Genomic DNA, 23885 nt, shown 5'->3' with positions numbered 1-23885 from the left:
TGGAATGGCCAGAAGATATTGCAATTAAACAATGATCTCACTGACTTGCTTGCTGGGGTAAATTAGTATCAAGAACCTCTGTAGACAGAAGTCAAAGCTACTTATTGAAGTTTGAACAACTCTGCAGGGCTTTTCAGGGACTGATGGGCAAATATCCTGTTACAAATGAAAATACAGTTGATTACCCATTGAGAAGGGTGGGAATGGTGAAGGGAAACTACTCAAACTATTTTTACACAAACCAGTGACAAATGAAACCTGCCATTCATCCCCAGTGTTCTGCACACTTGCCCAGTCTCCTCAGCCCCAGGAAGGTCTCTGCTGCTTTCCCTGACTTTCCTGCTTCTCAATACTTTTCCAAGAGTCTGTTAAATGACAAATTATTTTAAAACCAGAAGTGTCTTTCTTATGTCACAATGCAAAGGGTAATAGGAACCTTCAGTGTGCTTCCTGTAAATACACACAGTCTGAAGAACAATTCTAGAAACAAAACACAGAATTACTGCCTATGTGACTCCAGGTACAGAGTACCTGCCTATGTGACTCCAGGTACATAGGAAAGAAACCAACTGGATGACTGATTTTACATAAAAGAGTAAAGCACAAATCTCATTCCAGAGATTTTAAATCTCCAGCCTTTAGCTAGGGAAAGCAACCTGGATTCTTCCTCAAATTCTTGGAGGCCAGACTGTGGTCAGGACTAGTGAAAGAGAATTTGTAAGGATGTTGCAATATATGCTTTCCCTGGGGGAAAAAACCCAAAACAACAAAACAAAGAAGCAGTAAGTAAATGTTAAATAAAAGTAAATACCTATGAGCACAGAAACTCATCAGGCTAGGAATGCAGTCTGCTGCTATTAAAGACTTCAGAGAATGGGGGCAAGTGTGTTGAGCAATCTGTTCACACCTTAGATAAGGTTATCATTATCACCAAAGACCTGGCTTAATAATATGCAATTCTGAATGCTACATTTACATCTGCAGAACAGAGCTGGCATTCACCACCCCTAGGAGAGGTGAGCTGTTACTACTGTCTGTGCCACACACCAGAATTATCTTCAAGAGAAAAGACTTAAAAGTAATTAAATACAGGGTACTTAATTTGCACTCTTTCAATGCAATCAGTGGCAGTGCCCCCTCTGTGCTCTCCGTAACAATCCATCAGACAGAGTAGAGATGTGGAGAGCTTTCGGATTGTTTTCTTTTTAATGATGAAGAGAAACTTGAAAAAAAAAAAGGCAAAGACACCTTCAGCTCTGAAAATTAGAACTAGTATTTCCAGGACTGTTTTGTCTGTCACTTGGCTGGAGAGCACTATCAGATGCTATCCCACAGTGCTGCAGATGAAGCCAAGGCTGGAGTGCTACTGAACACTTACCCTCCTGCTTCAGTTCAGGTGTAAAAAGCACTTTGTTTGGAGATCTAGCTGGGAATGAAGACAACAGCTTGGAGACTTTGCTTTTTCTATAAATAGGAAGTTAAACTGGAAATTTTTAAGACATCCTCCTAGTAACACTTCCACCTTTCCCTAAAAGAATCACAGCTGAGAGCTGAAGTTGACACAGTGACGAGCTCTTTCCACCCCCTTGCTAGACCCTGACCAGCACCATCACTGAGGCTTTGCTGTCCAGACACTGAGTTTTGCATACTTCAGCTGATAAAAGACAGCTTCTCACAGCTTCTAGCTTAAAAAATATTAGTTGTTCTGTCCACCTACTCTGGCAGGCAGAACCCTTGCTATACAAGCACCCTTCCACACCCACACACTACTTCACAATAAAGAAATTTTTATTTGGATTCCAGCCAAAGGAATGGATCAATAATAGTTGTAGTAAATGAACTCTATTTCCAAGTGTATTTCCAGGCCCGCTATGTCTCAAAGGAGGAATATACAACATTTAAAAATCATTCCATCATTTCATGCAGAAATTGAATGGATTCCATACTTCAGTTCACATCAAGTACCAGAAAGTTTAATTGGTATTAAAAGTTCATTGTTCTGAAAACGAGAGAGAAAAAGAAAGGAGCTGCCTGTGCCACAAAGATAGCCTGATCCAGGCAGCTCTGGTCAGAGGGCCCTGTACAGCACAATGCAGTTTGGCAGCAGAGAGCTCAGTCAGAAATCAAGCAGAAAATATGGTAAAGAAAGCAGAAAGAAGCCAAAGTCCAAATGAAATGCACAGAAAGCCAGAGGAGCTCTACTGATGATGATTTAGGTAGGGAACAGCTGAGTAGGATTTGTTCAGCCCTGGGATCCCGCTGGACGCTGCTGCTCCACTCCAGCATTCACTGACCAGTTACACCCAAGACAGAAGCAGCAGAGCATCCCCAGCTTCTTTGCATGCAATCCCTTCCACCTATTTAAATAAAGTGGTTGGTTTTGTTTAGTTGACCAAATGCTTGAGAAAACACAGCAAAAAACACCCCTGAAAAAGAGTTTAATGAGCTTAGTCTGTGCTCCAGCAGCAGTGGCACAGAGCAGGAGATCTACAGGGCCCCTGTCACACCTCATATCCATGCCTGCTCTGCCTACAGGAGCTCTCAAACAGGCTGGGGCTCAAGAGTACAGTTTAACAAAGGATGGACTCGACATCTGTACCTTGTTTTGTGCAGCATTCTATACCCAAAACACCTTGTAATGCCTTTTCAGTAAAATGCTGACTGGTTACCTCCTGCATGACCTACTTGGAGGGCCTTGGCTTGCTCTCCTGTAATGCAAAACGATGCAGAAATACTGCACGAGAATTCCACGATGCCCAGCAGCTACCTAGCTTCCAAGTTATTCCAGTCTCTTCCTGGAGGAAAGGCCAAGGGACTCTGCTTGCTTTATCACACATGCTTGCTGCCATGACAAAGAATCTCAAAAACACAGAAAGGAGGTGGTACTAATCTAACAAAGGATCAAGGCTCACAAGCCTTCCAAAGCAGACTACACCCATTAGAATGACTGCAGGGAGCTTTGCTGCAGTCCTGCTCTTCACCCCACCACAGCAACAGATATTTTTGTAGATTCCCTTTCCTGACAGCCAAGGGAGGAGGGAACTAGGTTCATTTCTGAGTAATGACAAAAGGCAGTAAGCAAGTGCACAACTTTAAATTTATACCTCAAGATATGATTGTAAAGCATTAAGATTGCATGTAACTAGGTTATGTCTCTGCTGCTAAAATCTAAGCATAATTTATTTATATTACAAGCTAAACATCAGGAACTGTCAGGAGGAACCCTAACAGCTCCTTACTAGCACGAATTAAACGCTCCGCTCATCATATAAGCCCCAGGACAGCCATATGCTGTGATCCTGCACAGTATCAGTAAGCTAATTAAGAAACTGCCTTTGCTCACTCCTCTCTTTTGTGTGGGCTTTTAATTTAAGTTGATTTTTTCCAGTCTGGGTTGGGCAGATAAGGTTCTCCCTTTTCGTGCTACTTGCTGCCTCCAAAGTGAAGACTCACAGGCAAATTTTGGTTCTGTTTTTATCTCTTTCTGGAACTATTCCTTCTCTCAAAGTCCACTTCAAAAGCACCTGCTGCACACCAAAAGACTGACAGTATCATTAGCTTCAGTACCTGGAGCATCAATCTCCCACAGGCTGCAGCAACTCTAAAACACAACACGAGCACAGCAGCCTCAGCACTGTGGGTGAGTGGGGGACAGAGATGGCAGCATCTGCCCTCAGCTCCCCTGGGTGGCACAGAGAAGCATTAACCTTTGGGAGGAGTCCTCTCCAGATGATCCTGGTTAAATAACTGCCCTGCAAAGTACAGGAAAGGACTACTTCAACTAAGATAGGAGAACACACAGAGTAAAAGGGAATGTCAAATGAACAATTTTGTCACAGAACCCTTTCTGGAGTTGGGGAGAAGTGTAGCTGCTGAGGAGGGCTCTGTACTAATGCAAATTTGCTGCTGATAAAAAAGACAGAAATGTGAGTTTTCAGGTGTCAGCCTTTAGTTTCTACCTTCTCCGTTGTGCCATGCCTCAGTGAGCAAAGCTCCCTTGACACCAAGGGCAGCTCATCCAGCAGCATCACCTGAGCCTCACCTCTTGCTCTGCACTAGGCAGCACTTCCAGGTCACAGATTTGCACTTCAGCACCTTCTTACCTCAGTCAGCTGGAGATGAAGGCTGTCTCCAGTGTATGAGTGCACACAGGACAAATATTAGGTGACTGTCACCACATAGTACTATCATGCCTGCAGGATCTAAAGATGAATAGAGCTTTAAAGTAATGCATTGTGAAAGCTCTAATTCCCAGGCACTCTTCTTCAGGGAAAAGCCACACATTAATCATTAATAAGAAAGGAGGGCATAAGAACCTGGTTTTGATGACCTTACTTCTTTTTGTTCCTCAAATGCAGCACACAGAGATGGGAAGAAAAAACAGGCACACCAACATCACTGGTACACTCAATACAAGTGTTTTTGGGGGCAAAGAGAGAGACCTTTTCTGCCCAAACAAGACCACAGGTTGCTTGACAAACCTTCTTTACCTCCACAAGGCTCACAGACACACCCACAGTAGTCCTGCTACAAGCAGTGGGTGCAGGCTGTGTCTGGGTACACACACACATTACTAACATGCAAAGACACGAGGACTCACTCACAGTGTTACCTACGTCTGAAACACTGCAGGTGACATCTGGAGGACAAGATGTACAGGCATGTACCATAATGCTCTGTCCTCCTCAGAAAAAGGCTCAGAACATTTGCATACAAAAAGGATTTGACACATCCCAAGTATTACTGATTTACCATCAAGCTCTTGCAGTTGCCTTTCCTCTGAAGTACCTCAGAGGAACCTGCAGATACTTTCAAATCATTTCTCAACCCGGTAGAGCGTATTTCTGGCTCTGAATTCCCTGAGTCCTTACACCATGTCTTCAAGCATCGTATCTCACATTTACCAAACCTATCAGGTGTTGATTCCACGGACCAAACCCTTAATTTACACCTACAGGAGTTGTTTTTTCCCAGTTGAAGTCTGTAGGATGAACTATTTCGAATCTTTGAACTACTGGTATTTACAGCAACTTCAGGGGAAGGCACATACTGAGGTGCCAGTCCCACATTAAAGACAGAAGATTGAAGATCAGTGAAGTCTAGATCCCCTAAGGCACTTAGCAGCCTGAACCTCACCAAAGCCAGAAGGAGACAGGGCTATTAAAAATTAGACCACAAAAAGGTTTATACCATTAATCTTGCCTGTAATTATGTCAGCACAGTAGCGCACCAGCAAATAAATCCACACTTCTCAAGTCTCCTGGTACAGCTCCAGCCACCAGGTTGTCCCTTCCCTTCTCAGGGGCTGATGTTGGACAAGCTGTTATGTGCAATCTCCAGCTGAAGAATGTGTGTTTTTAGGGAAAGTCAGGTGGGTGCAGTTTGTTTGTGTTCATACACCTCGGCCAGGGCTCTGAACCCTGAGGATATTTGTGAATGTGAATTTCTGTGTACTTGGAGAACTGACAAGAAATGCTGCAACTACAGATGGTACTCCTGGAAAAAGGAGCACTTTGCATCTGTTTGCTATGCAAATTAATTCATTTAACATTTGTTGACAGCAGGTCAGTTTAGCACAGGAATCACGCTAGAAAGTTGGCAATTTAGGAACTAAGTTCTACTCTGTCCCCTTATAAGTGAAAAAAACCAAGAGAGAATTAAAAGTAATTAGGCAGAAACTAGCAATTAAGCCCAGAATGAATTTAATTTTTAAACCATTAAAATCATTACTGCTTCCAGAAAACTAGGAATCATGGTGGGTATCTCCACAGACAACTAACAAGATGATGTGACTGCAACAGTGCTCTGACTCACAGATGCAGCAATTTCCATGCAAAGCAGGGAAGCACCTTAGGAGAAACCAGGGGACCTAGGGAAGGTCTCTGAACTGCCTGGGTGTTCATGAACCACAGATCCATCTTTCCTACAAGAGCTCAACTCATACTCTTTTCCTGAAGCACCTCAATGTTTGGGTAAAAGCTGTAGGAAGGATCATGAAACGGCCTCATGAAGATGCACCAAATAATTCCACTATTTCACCAGGAGTCCAATTTGAAGACAAATGCTTCAGGATTGCAAATCCCAGTAGGGATTTAAGTGTTTAAAGAAAAAAAAAAAGCAGTAATTAGAAGAGACCTTTTCCACATACCTAAAAGAATAAAATACAATGTGAAGACATAAAACTTGCACTGTAAATGAAATGAAGGAACATCTGTGCATACTTAATGATTCTCCTATGGTAAGCAAATTCTTCCTTACTTCTTCCCCAGTCCTACTGCTTCATAGCCAAAAATTCATTTTGCTTTGTCTTTTACTGTTCCTTTCCAGATTTCTACCATACATTTTATTTTATCAGCTTCAACAGAATACAAGAATACTCCTGTTTTATAAATGACACCCAGGGCAGCATCCCTCACAAGGCTAGTGACCATTTGCAGCAGTAAAGTGATTATGGATATTGCAGATCTATTAATCATATTGTGTCTGCCCTTGGAAACACAGCAATGTAAGAGGAAGCATCTTTTTCCTGATCTCAGGATGGGAATGAAGACAAAATTACCATCATCTGCATTAGTTTCTGAAAACTTCAGTGGCCAAGATTATAAAAGAGCATCCAATAAATTTCATTATTAGATCATACTTTGCAAATTGATGTGCTGCCAAGTTTCCAAAGTGGAATACAGGATTCCCCCAAACATTTCTTCGAACAGAGTTTTTGGCAAGTCAAATGCACAGTGATATGGCACACAGAACCCATCTGCTGTGTTCCAGATGATACCAGGATTCAAAATATCCCCATAATGGGCACAGTCACAGGAGAGGGCCTGACTTCAGAAGGAGCCCTTTAAATAAACAACAGTCAATATAGACCTTCACCAGTGGCCTTTTCCCCCTTGCATTCCCACTGGCTCTCTGTGTGTGTAGTCAGCTACAGTAGCCTGGAGTGGACACCACTGAGTGTCCCAGGTAACCCCAGAACAAAGTAACATAGCAAAGCAGCTTTCTTGAATGGCTTTTCTGATGATAAACTGTGAGCAGGGGTGCAAATCCTGTGGCCACACAAATCAAAATCAGTATCCAGCATCACAGTGGGAATTTTGTTACTTCAGCAAGTGGGTAAATCAGGGCTACAGAAAGCCAGAAAGCCACCTCAGCTCCAGCCAAGGGCAGAGTGCATGGACCATGGCTCTTATCTTGTAAGTTAACCCTCAGCACTGGTTCAGGTACAGATCTTTGCTCAGGTATTGGCCCCAGTTACTGACCCTGCAGCTGAAGCATCTCTCCATCCCACATGTGCCGGCCACACCACACTGTCCTGCTGTTAATGCAGCTCCTAATCCACCCTGAGGCACTAGGCCAAGGTGAGCACATAGCTCACCCCAACCTAGTCAGACCTGCACACACACCAGCACCTGAACCCCCAAAGTGAGGGGGGAGAGACACAAGTTACACAGGGGAAAATGGGTAAGACTGGAAAGGAAAGTGGGATGGACCAGGAACTGAAGAAGAGGTAAAGCTAAATAATTGTAGTGTGGGGTTTTTTAATTACTTGTTTTTAATTATTTTGAAATGAGTGTTTCCATGGCTCCACATTATCAAAGGAGAAACCTAGATTAAGAACAAAGTAAAGATGAGTAAGCAGTGCTAGAAAAAAAAATCCAGCAAGTAATTAACTGGCAGTTCATGCTGTGAATCACTGAGTTTGGAACAAACTCATCCACCTCTGTTGATAAACTTCATTAACTGAAAAAATGATACTTAAATGAATGTCATGCTGCATGCACAATGCTTGTGTTCTGCTTAGATACCTAAACTGTAAGGACACATGAAACCTCAGAAGCTCAGAGATTGTTCCAGTTACTTTGGGAGACAACGCAGCTCACACCTGAGGCTCACTTCCAAAGGGGACAAAGGGAGGCTGGCACATAATCAAGAGGCCTAACCTCCCAATTAAATATCAAACTGGTGAACAGTTTGCAGTCTGCAATAAGCTCCATTCGTGGAAAATTGAATTTCTAGGACCAGCTACTGAGTCAATGAGAGAAGCGTAGGCAAAGGGGTTTTTAAACACTGATGTCTGTCAGACAGATGGCTGCAACAATTTATTCCCTGTTGGTGTTAACTATCACATCTTGCTGCTGCTTTTAAAGATGAGCTGCACAGGATTTCAATACACAACACAAAATAATTTCCAACAGTTTTAATGTTAATTACTTTTGATATGCCCATTTAGACCCCTAGATCTGGAAGTGCTCTACAAACAGTGTGTGTTATATCCCTGACATGGGAACAGGAAGCACAATCAGCTGAAAGGCAGCTCATACCCACCTGCTCCTGCACTCACTCACCTCACTGCACAAAGTGGGCAGACAGCAGGGCAGCTCTCCTCAGCTCCTGTGCAGGAGGCTGCTGTCTCCATGACTCAGCACAGACATGGACAAATTACCTTTTCCAGGTCACCCTTCCCTGCTCCCACATCCCCATCTACCTTAGGCAGCCTCCGTCAAGCACGAGATCACCTTGCCTCACATCTGATGGAAGCTTCAAATTTTCCACAAGGAAGCACTAAGTCTCTCCTGACTGTGACAGCAGAGACCAGAGATGAGAGGACTAAAAGACACTGCCCCTTTCAACAGCAGAAGCAGCCACCAGGTGTTGGTCTGATGCATTTCAGGGTGCATCAGGACCACTTTGAAATACCAGAAGTTTAAATTCTCTAACATCTCAGTACCATGTTTCACACCCTTCTTCATAGGCTTTAAGAATACAGTGGCCAAAAGGACACAAGCTTTTGAGTTTCCTGTAAAACCAGTGCCTTACTTTAAAATTTAATAAAAAAAACCCGCAAAAGCCCAAACCCAGCCAATCAACAAACCAAGAGATACCCTGGAGTACGGAAGTTTGAGTGGATCCACACACTAATAAAATTTTATGATGTGGATTAGGCTGGTCTACTAATGACCAATTTATTGTCTATACTTGCTGGAGAATCTCATATTCATTGAGATAATCCTTTTATTCCCTCACCATGACTAATTTCCTCTTGCAGAACACCCTTAGAAATGAGACACTAGTAAGTAAAAACCTGTGATGTCTGGAGTCTGCTTAAAGGACCTCAGCTTCCAGTGGGACTGCAAATAATTTCAGTAATGGGCCCTTCCAGAGCACTTTTCATTACTTTCTTCATTTGTCAAGTTACTTGGGGGAATAGTTGTTACAATTTAGAGACCACAAGCCCAAGAAACAGAAATGAACCAACTTTTGAAGATGCATTAATCAGTAGAAATCTGACAGGAATACATTTAAGAGCAAGAAAAGGTATAATGCCAAACCTTTATTAGTTTTATTCGAACTAATTGACTTCATAACAAAACTGAAGAATCTAAACTAAATAGCATAACTGTTTTTTCTCAAAAGAAAAGCAAAATGAGACCCACTGTGCTTAGGGAACATTGATTCTTCAGGTTTTTCAGACTGCATTAGGACTCCTCCTGACTCTAGCTTTTAGCATGAACTGTCCTGCTCTCAAGGTGCTTTCAGAATTGCAAACACAGTATGAAACCAGAAAAGGCTCCTTTGCAAGGAATTTTAGAAGGAACACTTAGAATCCTAAATAGTCAGTAGCTCAAATTCTTCACTAAAAACCCCAAGAAATGATGGGGAAAATAATCCACAGCTGTGCCTTACCTCAAGCAGCCAGAGGTATTCTTGAAGACCGTGGTCCACTCGGCGTCGCGCGGCTTGGAGTCCTCGTTGGGCTCGCTCTCCCAGCCTGAGTGGGGGATGATCACCTCGTTGGTCAGCGTCTGCAGACCATGGTTGATGATGACCATCTTCAGTGGCTCATAAGAGGATAAATTCCACAGGGTACCTGCAGGGGATTATTAAATAACCAGAGTAGAACAACTGTATTCAATCTGTATGGTAAAGAGAATCACGGGATTCACAGAGAAGTGCTTGAAGGTTAAACCATAAAACTAAACAAGAAGGTGAAGCAACTTGATGAGATGCCAGACCAGAACCAGCTTAGGGAAAATCCCACAGCTTCTTCAACAGAGCACGAAAGCACTTTTATCAAGACATGAGTAGTGCTGAACTCATCAAGCCCTACACAGAGTACATAAAAGTGATGTACTACTGGAGATTAATAGGATTTTTCTGCTGTATACAAATTGTGTTACACTTTCAAGTCTAACTATGCCTCAAAAAGTAAAAATTCATCCAGTGAAGCAAAGTATATTGAGCAAATCCTAGGAGAGATGAATTTCTAGAGGATCACTGATCTTATGCTTATCTTCTGCACAAGATAATATTTCATTCAAGTCTCCTCTATATTATTTATTTTCACATTTTCCTGTCACACGCAATATCTGTGTTCAAATCTCCTGGTGCCACAAACATATGATTTCTTGAAGAAGCTGGAAACCAGAACTCCACTGTCTTTTCATTTTTACCTTAATTATGAGCCAAAGCAGACAGAAGTCAAACATCAAAACCAAATAACAGAACAACAGCTTTATAGCTGCAAAATTCCCAGTGTTAGATAAATGATACAGCCTCCCAGCAGACCTGTATCAGTGTCCTGACAGTTATTACTCATCAGAGAAGGACTGAAACAGAACGCTCACTTCAGAGAGAATTTCTGCATAGACCCAGCCTGGTACCATCTGAGAACTGTCAGTAACAACACTTGGAGGGAGCCAGACACACGCTTTTGGTCTCCAAGAAAACGTGTGAGTTCTATCAAAATTTTCTGACAGCCCAAACAGAAAACCCAGATTCCCCAAAACACACAAGGAATCTTTCCTAAAGGGATCGAGTATCAACCTGAGGTCCCTGTGTTACAACAACTATGGACTTGTGCAGATTACATTGCAAACTGTAAATTTCCACCTCATTGTGTATACATCTAAAAACCACAACAGAACAACAGAAGTGCAACCTTTTGTTTCAGCCCCTTTCAATCTTTCCTGGAGCAGTGATGTAATCTGTTACTTCTAGAGTGGAACTACAAAGGCAAATTTTACTGCTTAAGAAGAACAAGGCAGATAAATAAGTAAAAAGTCAAGAATACCTACAAAATTTCCAAGACCTCTAATATTACAGGAGTGTATGAATTTTTTCATACTAAAAACCTTTTAGTGCTAAAACCTTTTGCTTGTTTTAAGACTTAGAGATTTGTGTCTTCAATACCTTCAACCATAGCATGTAAAATAAAATCACCACCTCCAAACTCTTCCAATATTCTCATTCACCAGAGGTTATTTCAAGAGACTAAATGTAACTGTGGATTCAATAGAGTTCTGACTGGATTGCAGCACCGACCTGCCCATCTACCACCAGCTTTGATGCTGTAACCCCACTCTGACCAAGAGAACCACCTGCCCCTATGGAACAGCTCCTCTACATACACAGAATTTTTATCAAGGGGCTGGATGTAACTTATGCAATGAATTATTTAGGGCAAACACAATTTGACTGTAAATCTCAGTGAGTGACTACCAGACAAAGGGAACTGGAGTTACACAGAACCTTTCCTTCACCTTCTTTGACAAAAACTCCCCCAGCATTTTGCGAGATTTCAATTTCTCATCTGCCTCCCATCTCCACAATCTTTCATACAAAACAATAAACTGAAGAAGAATAAAAGACAGCCTTACTATTTAAAAATTAGTGCAAACACTTCAAATTATTCAAAAGGTCAAAGCACTTAAATTTATAATATTCTCCTTGATGGTTGCATAAGGAAATCCAAAAGATCCCTCTGTTGAACAGCATTTAGCAAGGGAAAATACACAGCACTTAAAAGAAATGTAGCACAAGATAAACAGAGGTGGGGGAGTCCTCTGGTTCCAAAGACAGAGAAAAAACTTCAGGTTGAATGCTGATTTCATGAGGAAAATATTTCACAGGAAAGGATATAGAAAATAAACACACTGACAGTACATTTCTCTTGTTCAACATTATGAAACAAAGAGCTCCAAATCCAAGCATCCTTTCTCCACTAGAGAAAACAAATTCTATGGAAAAGTCACTGATAGTGACAGCTTTTAGGTTAAGGCAACAAATTCAGATCCAACTGTAGCATTTAGCAGCACAAAAAAAAATCGGAGGGAAAAAAATTGCTGTAAATTTGACATGCATCTTTAAGTATCATTCCCTGTTACTATTAGCATAACACACCAATGTTTCAACAAGCTGGAAACACTGCTTTTAAAACTCTAATCAGTTCAAATGAACAGCACTTAGGAGAAATCATGTCACTAACACAGCAGCACAAGGGGCACAGGTGTCACTAACACAGCAGCACAAATCTAAATTTTCCATGCACTTTCACTACAAGCCTTGGCCTTTTTGACCACAGACTGCATGAGCTTTAGGACTAAGAGAAAGATGAAGTACTGCTCTTCAGAAGATGAACATGATGACTAGCAATCTGTATTTTATTCATAAATACTGTGAGTAATGTACTTATGTACTTCTAGCTTCAAGCATCAGCCCTGATTTTTCAACATATAAAGCAGGGAAAATAACTACAAGCTTTCATTTAAAAAAAAAACCAACATCACCAAGAAACTAGAAGCTGTTTAATTCCTTTCCTGTGGTCCATACCAGATACCATTTGGAAAAATAAGCACTCTGCAATATATTCCCCAAGGAATTCTTGTTGCGTGTTGGTCCAGGGGACATTTGTTTGACAGATTTGTTTGTATCAAAGTCCTGAAGATTGGAGCTGTGCTCCTTTCAGTAGTGGTCAAGTTGAGCACCTCAATGTGACCGAGTGTGTGACAGAACACACCATGGACAAGGACCTTCTTCAGAGCAGCCCTGGAACAGAAAATGGAAGGAGAAAGCTCCTCTGAGATGAGCAAGCTGAAGAGAGCAGGGTACTTCTCCAACGAGGAGCCCAGGTCTGAGCAGCTGACAGGACCTCAGCACACAGCAGTGCCCAGGAGATGGAAGTTCTGAGCAGCTGATTTATCTGCAAGTTGCTGTTCGAGCATTAGATCAAAATATTTCATCTGCAGAGCATTTTGAAGGTCAATCATTTTTCAATTATAACCAATTTGAAGAATCACGTCCTGCACCACTTAAAATCAGTGCAATGTCATTAAACAACAAAATTAGTCCAGTGTTCTCACAAAGAACAAAATTATTCATTAAAGCTACCAATTTCTGATTGCTTTTCAAAGAATGTAATAGAATTTTGGTCTTGCATATCTGATGGGAACATTTCCTCCACAAAAACCTTATCACTCAAGATAAAACTTTTGTAGCTTTCCCAATTAGAACAGATTTAATTCCTTATCATCTTAATCCTCATTTCTCTATTTTTCTCAAGAAAATGATCTACTGAGAGTAGAGCAGTACAGCTACAAGCCTAGCAAGAAATGAAGAAAGAATTTTATGGAGTATTTCTCAACACTACTCACGATTTACTTACGGACACTCTAACACTTAAATCAAGCTTTTCTCAGTGCAGTAGCTAGGAAACATTTTGTAACTCCACATTTCAAAAAGAAAGAAGTGAGATCTGTGGTATTTCATGAATGTATGTTTGAGTTTAGAAGGCAGTTTTTGCACACTTCACAGATCTCCAACTTCGAGGGACATCATTTGCAGGTATGTCAAGAACACCTGGTAAAACAGTGATGGCACTAACCCAAAGAAGTTTTTTAATTTCTGCTAAAACCAGTGCTATCTGTAAGAAAAAAATCTACAGACTGGCTTAATCTGGCAGCAGTGGTGTATCAGTACACCCTGCCTGCTTCCAAAATTTAATGTCAGAACAGTTGTCTGACTTCTCCAAAGGTGTATCCAGGGAAGTGCTCAAGGGAACACTCCCAGCACAGCCACACTCACTCGTTGAGCACTGATGCCACACATCTGATTTCTCCCTCAATGCTGCATCCACCTCTTGGGCGTTTTTAACCCATTGGTGTGGCTTTTTCCCCACTCCATTCACAGTGACCAGACCCAGCTGTGGCTGCTGAATCTCATCAAGCAAAGGAGAAGGCATGGAGCTGTCAAGGACTGACTCTCACATTCAATGGGAACAATGGTCTCTTTTGCCTGAAAGCCCTGCCTCAAACAGGGTGTCCTACTGTGTGCACCCAGGTACCTCCTGTCCTGCAGGCAGTGTTCCACAGGCAGAGAAACAAAACTTCAAGCCTAGAACTGCTCTTGAATTCAGACAACTGAATTATTTAAACTTCTTTAAATTACTTGAATCTCTCTGGAAAGTAGGATTATTTTATCATTTGTCCTTAGCTGGGATGACCAGCTGGTGATTACTACTGAGCTTTTGAAAAGCAGCCAGTATTGAGTTAAAGAAAGATTAAACTGTAGAAAAATCAATGTGTCATATCAAACTTGAATTTGGAGCCTGTTAAAAGAAATAAACACAAATGCTGTATGCTGTGGTATTTTTTTTCTTTTTCCTAATGCACTGCTGATGATGTCCCCAGACATTTCACTCCAGACAAACTGAAAAACTTTCATGGCAAAGGTGAGCTTTGGTTTACCACTAGGGAAAAGCACCCAGATGGGAAGTCACGATTGCTATGAGGAGAACACTGGAATTGTGATCTGAATTTCTGAGGCTGCAGAACACAGTCCTTTTGCAGCAGCCCTGCCTGAATGCTCCCTTTGCACTTCAAGCTGGCTCTTGTTTCTCTCTGCTGACTTTTGGAGCTCATTTTACAAATGGACAATTCCACATTATCAGCCAGAGCTTTGAACACAGACTGCAAGTACAGCAGCACCAGCCACAGAGGCATTGCTGGAATATTCTTCCTTTCTGTGCTGATGCTTGAATGTCTCACACCGGATCTGGTGATATCATTTTAGAAGGAGAATGAAATTATTCCTGGTTAGGTGGAGATTAAATGCACATCATCTGTTACAGGACATCTGTTTAGGTTAATGCCCTTAGTATTCCTGGCGTTTTTGAGTAAGGGGAAATAAAGAGCTCTAAGTAACAAAAGCCAAGGTGGAATAAAAATACTACATTTAATTGGTAAAAACTACTGCCAAATAAAATGTATTTGAACTCTAAAGCTAATTAAGCAACGGGAAATCAAAGCAATCGCCATTTACAGTGAAAAGGAAAAACATCCACTTTGCTTTTGCCATCTTAGAAGTGACTGATTACCACCTAGCACTATAATGATATTCCTTCAGAGTAAATTATAGACTGAGTTCTCCTTTCTTGAATCTAAGGAAATAAATGTGTTGCTTCTCAGCACTCCAGAAATGAGTGTTGATTAAACTAGAACAGTAGATAAACAGATATTCTTTATTTAAAAAAAAAAATAAAGTCTGCCATTACACTAAATGAGTGCAACAAATGGAATACAAATACCACCTGCAGAGTTTCCACGTTGAGGCAGAGCACAGACAGCTCTCAAAGCACAACCAGCACATGCTACTCAGAGGTTCTGTGACAAAACAGACAGCTCTCCTTTGCCAGCTCACTGGAAAAAGGCTGGGAAAATATCCCTGCTAGTTTCAACACTGTATATTTAGACCTAGTTTGCTAAATAGCCTGTAATGGCTGTGGAAGAACAGATGGAACACCCAAGGCCACTGTTCATCTCAGAGAATTATGATTACCAGTAAAAACTTAAAGAGAGCTCCTATAATTTTTGAGGAAATTACAGAATTATGATGTTTACCTCTAATGGCTTAATCAATGTTTGCAATAGGGTCTACCTGCACAAGCCAACACTGATAAGGCAGCTAAACATTTTCAGCCCTGGACCCATTTTCATCCTCACAAAGCTTTCAGGACAAATTCTGTTCTGGCACAAAAATTCATCGGAACTGCTCTGGTCTCCATCCAAACATCCCCTGCGGCTTCTGAGAAGAGAAAGGGAAATCCATTTCACTCCTCATGATTTATGGGAGACTGAAGAACAATATCTTTCTCCTCACTTTAAGAGCTGACATACTTTTCCACCCTTTCCCACTTAATGGCTGAACTTTGAAACTTGGCATATACTTTATTGCTCTTTTTGGATGATGCCCAAGACTACATTCAAATAAAAACAGGTTAAATAATGGAGCTGTAAGTGTTTGAAAACTCCCTGCAAAGTGTGCACGAACTCAGTAACCTGAAATTTAATTCTCCCTTTTCCAACCTTAGCAACAAACAAATCCATGCCCAGATTAGCAAAAGCATGCTCCCTAAAATCTGAGTTTTCCAGCCCAGAAGTGCTGCAACTTTATATACAGCCTCAGAATCATCAGTACCAGGTTGGAAGTGTTCCTGACCAGACTGACCGTCCTCTAAATATGAGGGAGTGGGGACATAGCAGCAGGATTGTTTTATAAGAGATTAACAAGGAAAGATTTAGCTCAGCATGTCTTAGCTCATAACAACGCGCTGAGGGCATGTGCACTGCAAATTACCTGTCAATGGAGCAGCTGTAACTCATTTCAGCTTCAGTACCTCAAGCACCTGGTACTGCATGCTACACCCAAGGAGCAGCACCCATCCCTCAGCAGCCAGGGAATCCCAAGTGCACCACACACACAGAGATGATCTCAATTCCCTCCTGACGGGCACGTCAGGCTCTCACCCCACAAACGAGGTGCAGCTACAGAACAGCTGCAGCCAGTGATCTAAATTCTCCTTCAGTGCTGTAATCTCCAGCAATTCTTGTTCCTGAAGCTCAAAGAACTGTTCTAAAGACTAATTCATTAATGAAATCACAGACACTGACCTGTAATTAGCTCTCTGACTTCCATGTCGTTTGTTTTTCGCAACAGCCTGATCAATGCAGGGATCCCATCACAGTTCTTTATGGCCACTTTGTTTTCATTATCCTTCCCATAGGAGATGTTTCTGAGAGCCCCGCAGGCCTTACGATGGACCTCAGGCTTTGGATGATCCAGCAGGCCCACCAGGATGGGGATGCCCTTGAGGTGCCTCACGTCCTTTTTGATCTTGTCGTTCTCGTAGCACAGGTGCTGCAGGTAGGCTGCGGCGTTGGACTTGACGGGGTCGATGGGGTGGCTGAGCATGGCGATGACCTCGGGCAGGTCGGGGTCCCTCCAGCGCGGGTCCTTGCGGATGCTGTCGATGGACGGCGAGCGCTTCCCCAGGCGGTCGATGCTGGCCATGCTGCCGCGCTCCGGCTGCGCCAGCGGCGCCGCGTAACCGCCGTGCAGGTACGGGATCCTCTCCTCAACCATCTCCGTCTCAATGGGGTCATCGTAGCCCCTGAGAGAAACAACAGTCCCAAGACAAATGAAGGGGAAAAAAAAAAAAGGCACATTTAAACACTTAATAACTCTGAGTCAATATGGAGATTCCAGATTTCAGCCACGAGCAAACATTTTAATATCACAAACATCACTGGGGCAGCATATTTACAGTTTTCAATAGTTTATTTGGAGTAACTTGAAAATTAACCATAGCTGAGCTCTCAGCATTGGATGGGACTCCAGCACAGTGTTTGTTTGGCTAGCAATGAAATGATGACAGGAACTGCAAGCCATCAAACAGATTGCTTTCATTTTGGTCACTCAGCAAAGCAATTACAACAGAGCTGGATTACATTTAGTAGGAAACACTGATCTTCATTAATGCTGCTACTTCTGCAACAAACCAAAACTCTAATTAAGGGCATTCAAGGCCTGGGCAGGGACCGCAGATATATTTCAGCAAGTCTGACAAGTTCCACTACATTTCCATGTTGATGCTCAGACAAGCATACTCTAAACACTACTCTTAATCAATACTGCCATAAACCACCCTCTTATAGATGTATTTTTTCAAACCAGCAGCAGCCTTTTGCCTTACAGTTTTTTCCTGGACAGGTTTGCTACTGTCTCAGTAATGCAGTTAGCAAGTGGTTCTAATTGCTACAAAATGTTTCTTAAAATCTTTCATCTAAAGCACTGAGTGATGTTATTGAACCATTTCTGCTGTCATGCTGAAGTATAGGCTATTAGAAGTCAGAAAGAAAACTTGCTGTCATCCCAAAAGGACTGATAATTAAACTGGGCTCTGGGGAGAACAGCAACCAGAGGTGGAGACTGAACTTAGTCTTGTACAATTAACGCTTTTAATGTTAAAAGTGCCTCTCCTGACTTTACGTTGCTTTAATTGCTGTTCTAAACCATAAACTGAATGAAAAGATAAAAATGGGCAAGTATCCAAAACCCAGAATGAATCTGAAGAAATCCTTTTATTGATGCAGTTATTTGTATATGTATAATTCAGCAGTTGCTCTACACAGTAATTTACACTCTCTGGACAGTCATGTTTTCTATTACAGAACAAAGCTGTTTCCATCACTCCAAGCAGAAAGCAACAACACTGAAACAATTTACTTCTGTGAATGCACACAGGGCAGAAGGAATAACAAAACCCCTTAGCTACTCCTCAAAATTCTGTTTTTACAAATGCAAATTTGTGATAACCAGCATTAAAACTGCAACAAATTCTCATTTCTCAAACCCATCCTCATGTTAAATTCTTTTTCACTTCACAAAAGCAGCAGAAGATTAATTTCAATAATTGCACAGCTGTTCCTTGCTTGACTTGGTAACTCACAATTCAGAACATCTCAGTCCTGCGAGCTGCCCACAAGATAACTGTGCACCACCTCAATTACACCTGCACAATTAGGTTTCTCTCTCCTCCTCATCCGTGCAAGTACACAAAGATAATTGCTGTCTTGGGATGCAGTTTCTTTGCTTTATTTCCACAAAGCCTTCCTAACAGAACCACACAGATGGGCCTGTCTTCCTCATGTTGTATCTCTTCTCTTTGCCACACAAAGCTCCTTGGTCTCATTACATTTGTCAAAAGGAAACTTCAGAGTTAGAACTTCAAATGCAGCACTGTCGTGACCAAAGAGTACCACGTAAGTCTTGTACCAACAGCACTAATTTTAATTGTCAGTACTTATTAAATCTGAGTGGAAATACCTGAAGTCAAGAATTAATCATTAAAAAGAAAAATTAAATAAGATGACAATCCTGCTTTAAAATAAGACAGCATCTCTCAACAATCGATAGAGAAGAGGATAAAAACAAAAACCTAAGTATCACACTACTTCAGATTCACACAACCAAATACACTGATCAAGGCTATGGAAAGTTTAAAAAAAAATCAACAGGGGAAGCAGTTTACCAAAACAGGTCATCCGTAGAGGAGCAGAACAGCTGCTCAGGCAGAGCAAGGCAGAAATGCCACAAGCCCCATCACCTCTCCTTCAACAGAGGGCTGGAAGATCAGACTGGCAGAGCAAGAAATTCAAAAGCAAGAATCTATCAGGGCATTAAACACACCCTGATCACCAACATATTTACACACTGGATGAGTAAAGAAATCCTCTTTCTGAGTCAGATTGGTGCAGTCTAAACGAGATTTTTCACTTCCACATCACTGGAGCAGCTAGGCTGGGAAGGAAAAGCCACTTGATACAGGACAGAACTACCAAGAGCCTCAGCAGATACTGCTCTCAGGAGACCAAGAGCTCTCTCCTCTCAGGACTGAAGAGCTCTGGTGCTGCGCCAGAGTTGCTGACTGCAAGCATCCTGCCTTCTGTCTGTCTACAGCAAGGCAGCCGAGTTTTTGGGATGCCATGGGTCTCACTAATCACCTGTCTCAGGGAATTGATCAAAACACATTCTAGCACAGCTAAAACTGGGAGAGAGCTTGTGGATTTATCATCTTCCTTATGGCTTCAACATAGGCACATTTGAGTAAACAGGTGAAGGATTTAAACATTTAATCCTCAACAACTTCTACATGTGTTACATTCATTACAGTTTGCAGCTGGTGTCTGCTTTGGATAAAAGACCAGAAAGGCTTGGGATTTCCGCAGGAAACTTTGTGCAAAACACTGAAGAGGAGATGTAAAGACTTTGCAGAATGAGATTCTACTTTTGCCAGGCTCTGTTCCCTGATAGGATACACAGGGGTATTCAACACTGGAGTGAATCCTCTGCTGAGGCAAGCCTGAGTTATGGACCATATGGTTAAAACACCAAAATCCCCTTAACAGGAAACACCTAAGAACTGCCAATGGATGAGCTGACTCGAGCTGCCTCCTGCCACATCAAACTCTGCCATTCATCACCTTCTGCAAGCAAAATATTATCAAACTGAATTCACGCTAAGGAAGATACTCAGAAAAAACCCAAGTAATTTTCAAATTGACCACAATGCTTGCCTCACCTTGTTTTGCCCAGGAATGTCCATAAAATCCTGCCCCAAACTAGACAACATCCTAATGTTGCCCATATACATTTGGAATGAGTGAACGTAGGCCAAAAGTGCTGACTCAAAGTTTTATCTACAATTACAAACCTTTATATTCTGTACTGAAAAAAACACCAGAAGAAGAATGAGACTGACATGTATGGTGTTACCAGTACTCTCACTGTCTATACACAACAGCAGCAATGGACCCACTGGTAAAGGTATTTAATCTAAAATTTGTCTCATTTCCTCGTAATAGTAATTTGGACTGTGAAGCGACCACCAAATACAGTCTCGGTGTTTTAAACCTGGCTTCTGGCATAGATAATTTAACAGTAAAAAACTGTTTTGTTGTTGATTTAGTCAACATTAAAAATTTATACCCTGTCTAGTCTGGAACAGTAACACTGGCAATAGCTGCTCCAGAGCCCTTAGGGAAAAAAGAGGTCCCATGAATGCTCATACAAGTGCAGAATGCAGAGGTCCACTCTGGGAAGAAATCACCACCCATGCATGAAAAAACTGAACAGAAGTTATTTAAATCAGTAAGATGAATTATTACTTGCCATTTCTTTAAATTTCTTTCTTTGTCTGTGTTTATTTCAATTTAATAATTAAGAAATATTCAAATAGTAGTAGGGATGTTTTTTGTGAATAAAAGTATTCAGTAATTCCTGCTTCTCTTGCAAAAAGAACTATACATAAAACATCCAGCACACAGTAAAATTAGATGTTTTTAAAAACTATAATAAAACACTTTAGTATAATAAAGGGAACCTGGTAAATTAAGGAAAAAAGGGCACAGACTCAATTAAAGATGTGTAAATACCTTCATAAGCAAATTTGAGTAACATTGAATCAATACTATACACCCCAAATGCTTTTTTCTAACCCCAATTTATTATGCAACCTGACTTATACCAAACCAGAGCATAAAGCTGAGGGGAAGAACAAGAAGTGCCAGGTGCTCTTCAGAAAGTGATGTGTCTTACATGAGGAGAGACTCGGTATGAAGGAAAACAAGAAAGCCCAGCCACAAGCAATGATGAGCCAACAGAGGGAATATTTGCCTTTGTGCATTTATCTGGATTTGGAGATGTTTGTGAGGAGGCACATTTTTCTCCAATTTAAAATGAAATATAAGTAGCTTAAAATGAGGCTGGTGATGACAGAAGAAAAGCACAAATAGGTATTTATCTCTGTGATCAAATGGAGCAGGCAAGAGCTGGAAAGAACAATCTGTACTTGTAATCCCCCTGCCTAGGACCCCCTCCAGACACAGCTGGGCTCCTCATCACACAGGGAATCAGACTCACTAACACAGATTCCCATGAGAAACCTCCACTCAAGCCCTCTCAGAACAGGAACTGACAGTAAAGACTCTTATTTTACCTTTTAACTACTCCCTAATGAAGCAGCAGCTACTGGGAAGAACATGAGACAAAGGCTCAGAGAGTCATCAGTGCAGAATTCTGCTCAGGACAGGAGAGGCCCAAGCTGAAAGTCGGTGCAACATAGAACAGCATCCAACAGAGTTGTGGTTAAACCTGCTTTACACATTCTAACTTTTTAAAAATCAAAAGTGACATCAATTAATCACATACATTTAATCATTTTCACATAAATAAAAATTTTAAAAAACTAGAGAGGAATAATAAATTAGCAATTACCCTCATCTAGTACAAAGCACTACTTGTAGTCTTTATTTTCTTGCAGATCAGTAGCATATCTGAAATGCAGGTTTATTGAATTGTTCAAGTATTTCTTTGAAATGTCAAAAAGTAACTGCTTATGAAGAGGCCCTCATACAATCTTCTTATGTTCTCAACAGCTAAAGTTTGCTGCCACAGTCAGGCTAATTATTTGTCAAAGCCTCTTGATCACATTAAATATGGAAAAATCTCATAACAAAAGAAATGTAGAAGAAAAATTATGAATTGGTCCTATCCAAACTGCAAGGAACAATAAATCAAAAGGATGTTTAATAAAAACACCGAATTTTAAAATGCAAATTGGTAGGTTCTAAGAATATATTTAATTATTCATTTTGCATACAGTTTGAAAAATGCTAATAAAAATTTAAAAGCGTTGATGCCTGACTTCTTTTAGCAAGAACTGTAAACTTGCTTAGTTCAGGGAAGCACAAATCCAAGTCTGATAGATTGAGCAGGATTCTGGCACCCACTGGGTGCAGGGATTTCCTTCAGCCCCATAAAACAGGGATGTGATTCCACTGCTAGGAAAACAGGCAAGCCTGCAAAATCAAAGATGTCACAATGGACTTGATGGGTATTAGGGGAGATATGCCTTGACACCTTTTCATTTTTTTTTTTAACTCTCACAAGTATAGATGACAATCTGGAAGTGGTTGATTCTAGCTTTCGAACGAACTTCCAAAACAGGGACGGAAAACAGAGCCACAAAAGCATGAATGACATAACATCTCCATGGAGGAGGACTCTGAGAGGACAAAGAGGCCCACACAAATCCCACCAACAACTGCTGCTGATGCAGCAAAGCCTGGGGCCAGAAATGTTAAGTCTAAAGACTGTCTGTACATAGAGACAGGTGAACCTAGACTCTTTACAGCTCTGGAAACCATTTTAAATTAAAAAGAAAAGACTGAGAACTAAATCTATCTCAAAACACGAATCATGAGGATATGACTCCAAGCAGGCACATGTAAAATTTGTACACCCCTCAGAAAGCAAAGTATTGCAAGTTTTTCAGGTCTGTACAAGATGCCTTTCAGCTGAGTAACAGGACTCTTTTCCCAAGCCTGGGGGTTTTTTACTTTTTCTCTCAAATGCAAGAGCAGATAGTTGTGAACCAGTACAAACAACTAATACCAGAAAATATGGCGTAAAATAGAATATTCCTTAGAAATCGGGCTGAACCAGAAGTAATTTTTAACTGGTCACTTTAAATACAACACAGATAGTCTTTTCTCCCCTTCTATAGGCACAGGACTAAGGAACCTGCCCAGAGAGCAGAGGGTGTGTAGTTAGCACAGGATCTGGGCTGAGGCTGTCATACACCTCACATAACAGCATGGCACCCCTTCACCACCAGGAATCAGCTCATCTGCAACCCCAACCAGCTGTTCAAAGCTTTTGTTTGGCAGATGTGCACACAACCAGACCTGTCAGGAGTCTCACAGATCACAAATCCCTCTTTTCACCTTGCTAGTGTGGGACGGCTCTGGGACAACACTGCATTCACAACTCTTTTTTAGGAAGAGGGGAAAATAGTAACTTAGCCTTCCTGAACAAGTTCATCCTTCTCTGTAAATTCAACCTGAACTAAGCAGCCCAGAATCACTGAAAGGGCCCTTGGGCCCCACCCCTCCCTCTCTTCCATACTTCATTTGTGTTTTCCAGTCATTTATGGGCTGTTTTTCTGTCAAGTAATTCCAGAACACACCAGATCACAGAGTTTGAATGTACACGATCAAATAAGCAAAAGCTGCAGAACAGCACTGTGAAAAACAAACGAGTTTTACCTTCCTTTGTGAGGCCTTCCTCTCTCTGGCACACCTGCAGACGTCCTCCTGTTGACAGTGGAGTAATCCGGATCCAGTTCATACCCTTCATCGTCCACTCCCAGGCTGCGGTTGTCATCCTCCAGTCCGTAGGGCTCCGGCTGGAAGCGCTCGGGCTGGGAG

The 23885-nt window shown here is 41.5% G+C and overlaps 1 protein-coding gene across 18 annotated transcripts in view; it reads right to left on the bottom strand.

Annotated features, from left to right (window-relative positions):
- ARVCF (ARVCF delta catenin family member) overlaps window positions 1-23885 on the bottom strand; it is a 245741-nt gene that overhangs the window by 54071 nt on the left and 167785 nt on the right. For all 18 annotated transcript variants that reach the window (XM_031057499.1, XM_031057500.1, XM_031057498.1 and 15 more), the window contains 3 exons: window positions 23724-23885; window positions 16728-17227; window positions 9688-9871 (listed from right to left, as the gene is read on the bottom strand). The exon at window positions 23724-23885 is cut by the window's right edge and continues 410 nt beyond it. In XM_031057499.1, coding sequence (XP_030913359.1) covers window positions 9688-9871; window positions 16728-17227; window positions 23724-23885 — 846 coding nt within the window. The remainder of the gene's footprint in view (window positions 1-9687; window positions 9872-16727; window positions 17228-23723) is intronic.

This window comes from Geospiza fortis, unplaced genomic scaffold (assembly GCF_000277835.1).
Source record: "Geospiza fortis unplaced genomic scaffold, GeoFor_1.0 scaffold408, whole genome shotgun sequence".
NCBI classification, from domain to species: Eukaryota; Metazoa; Chordata; class Aves; order Passeriformes; family Thraupidae; genus Geospiza; species Geospiza fortis.
Note: the sequence above shows the minus strand (reverse complement) of the source record. Positions and strands in the feature narration are given on the sequence as shown.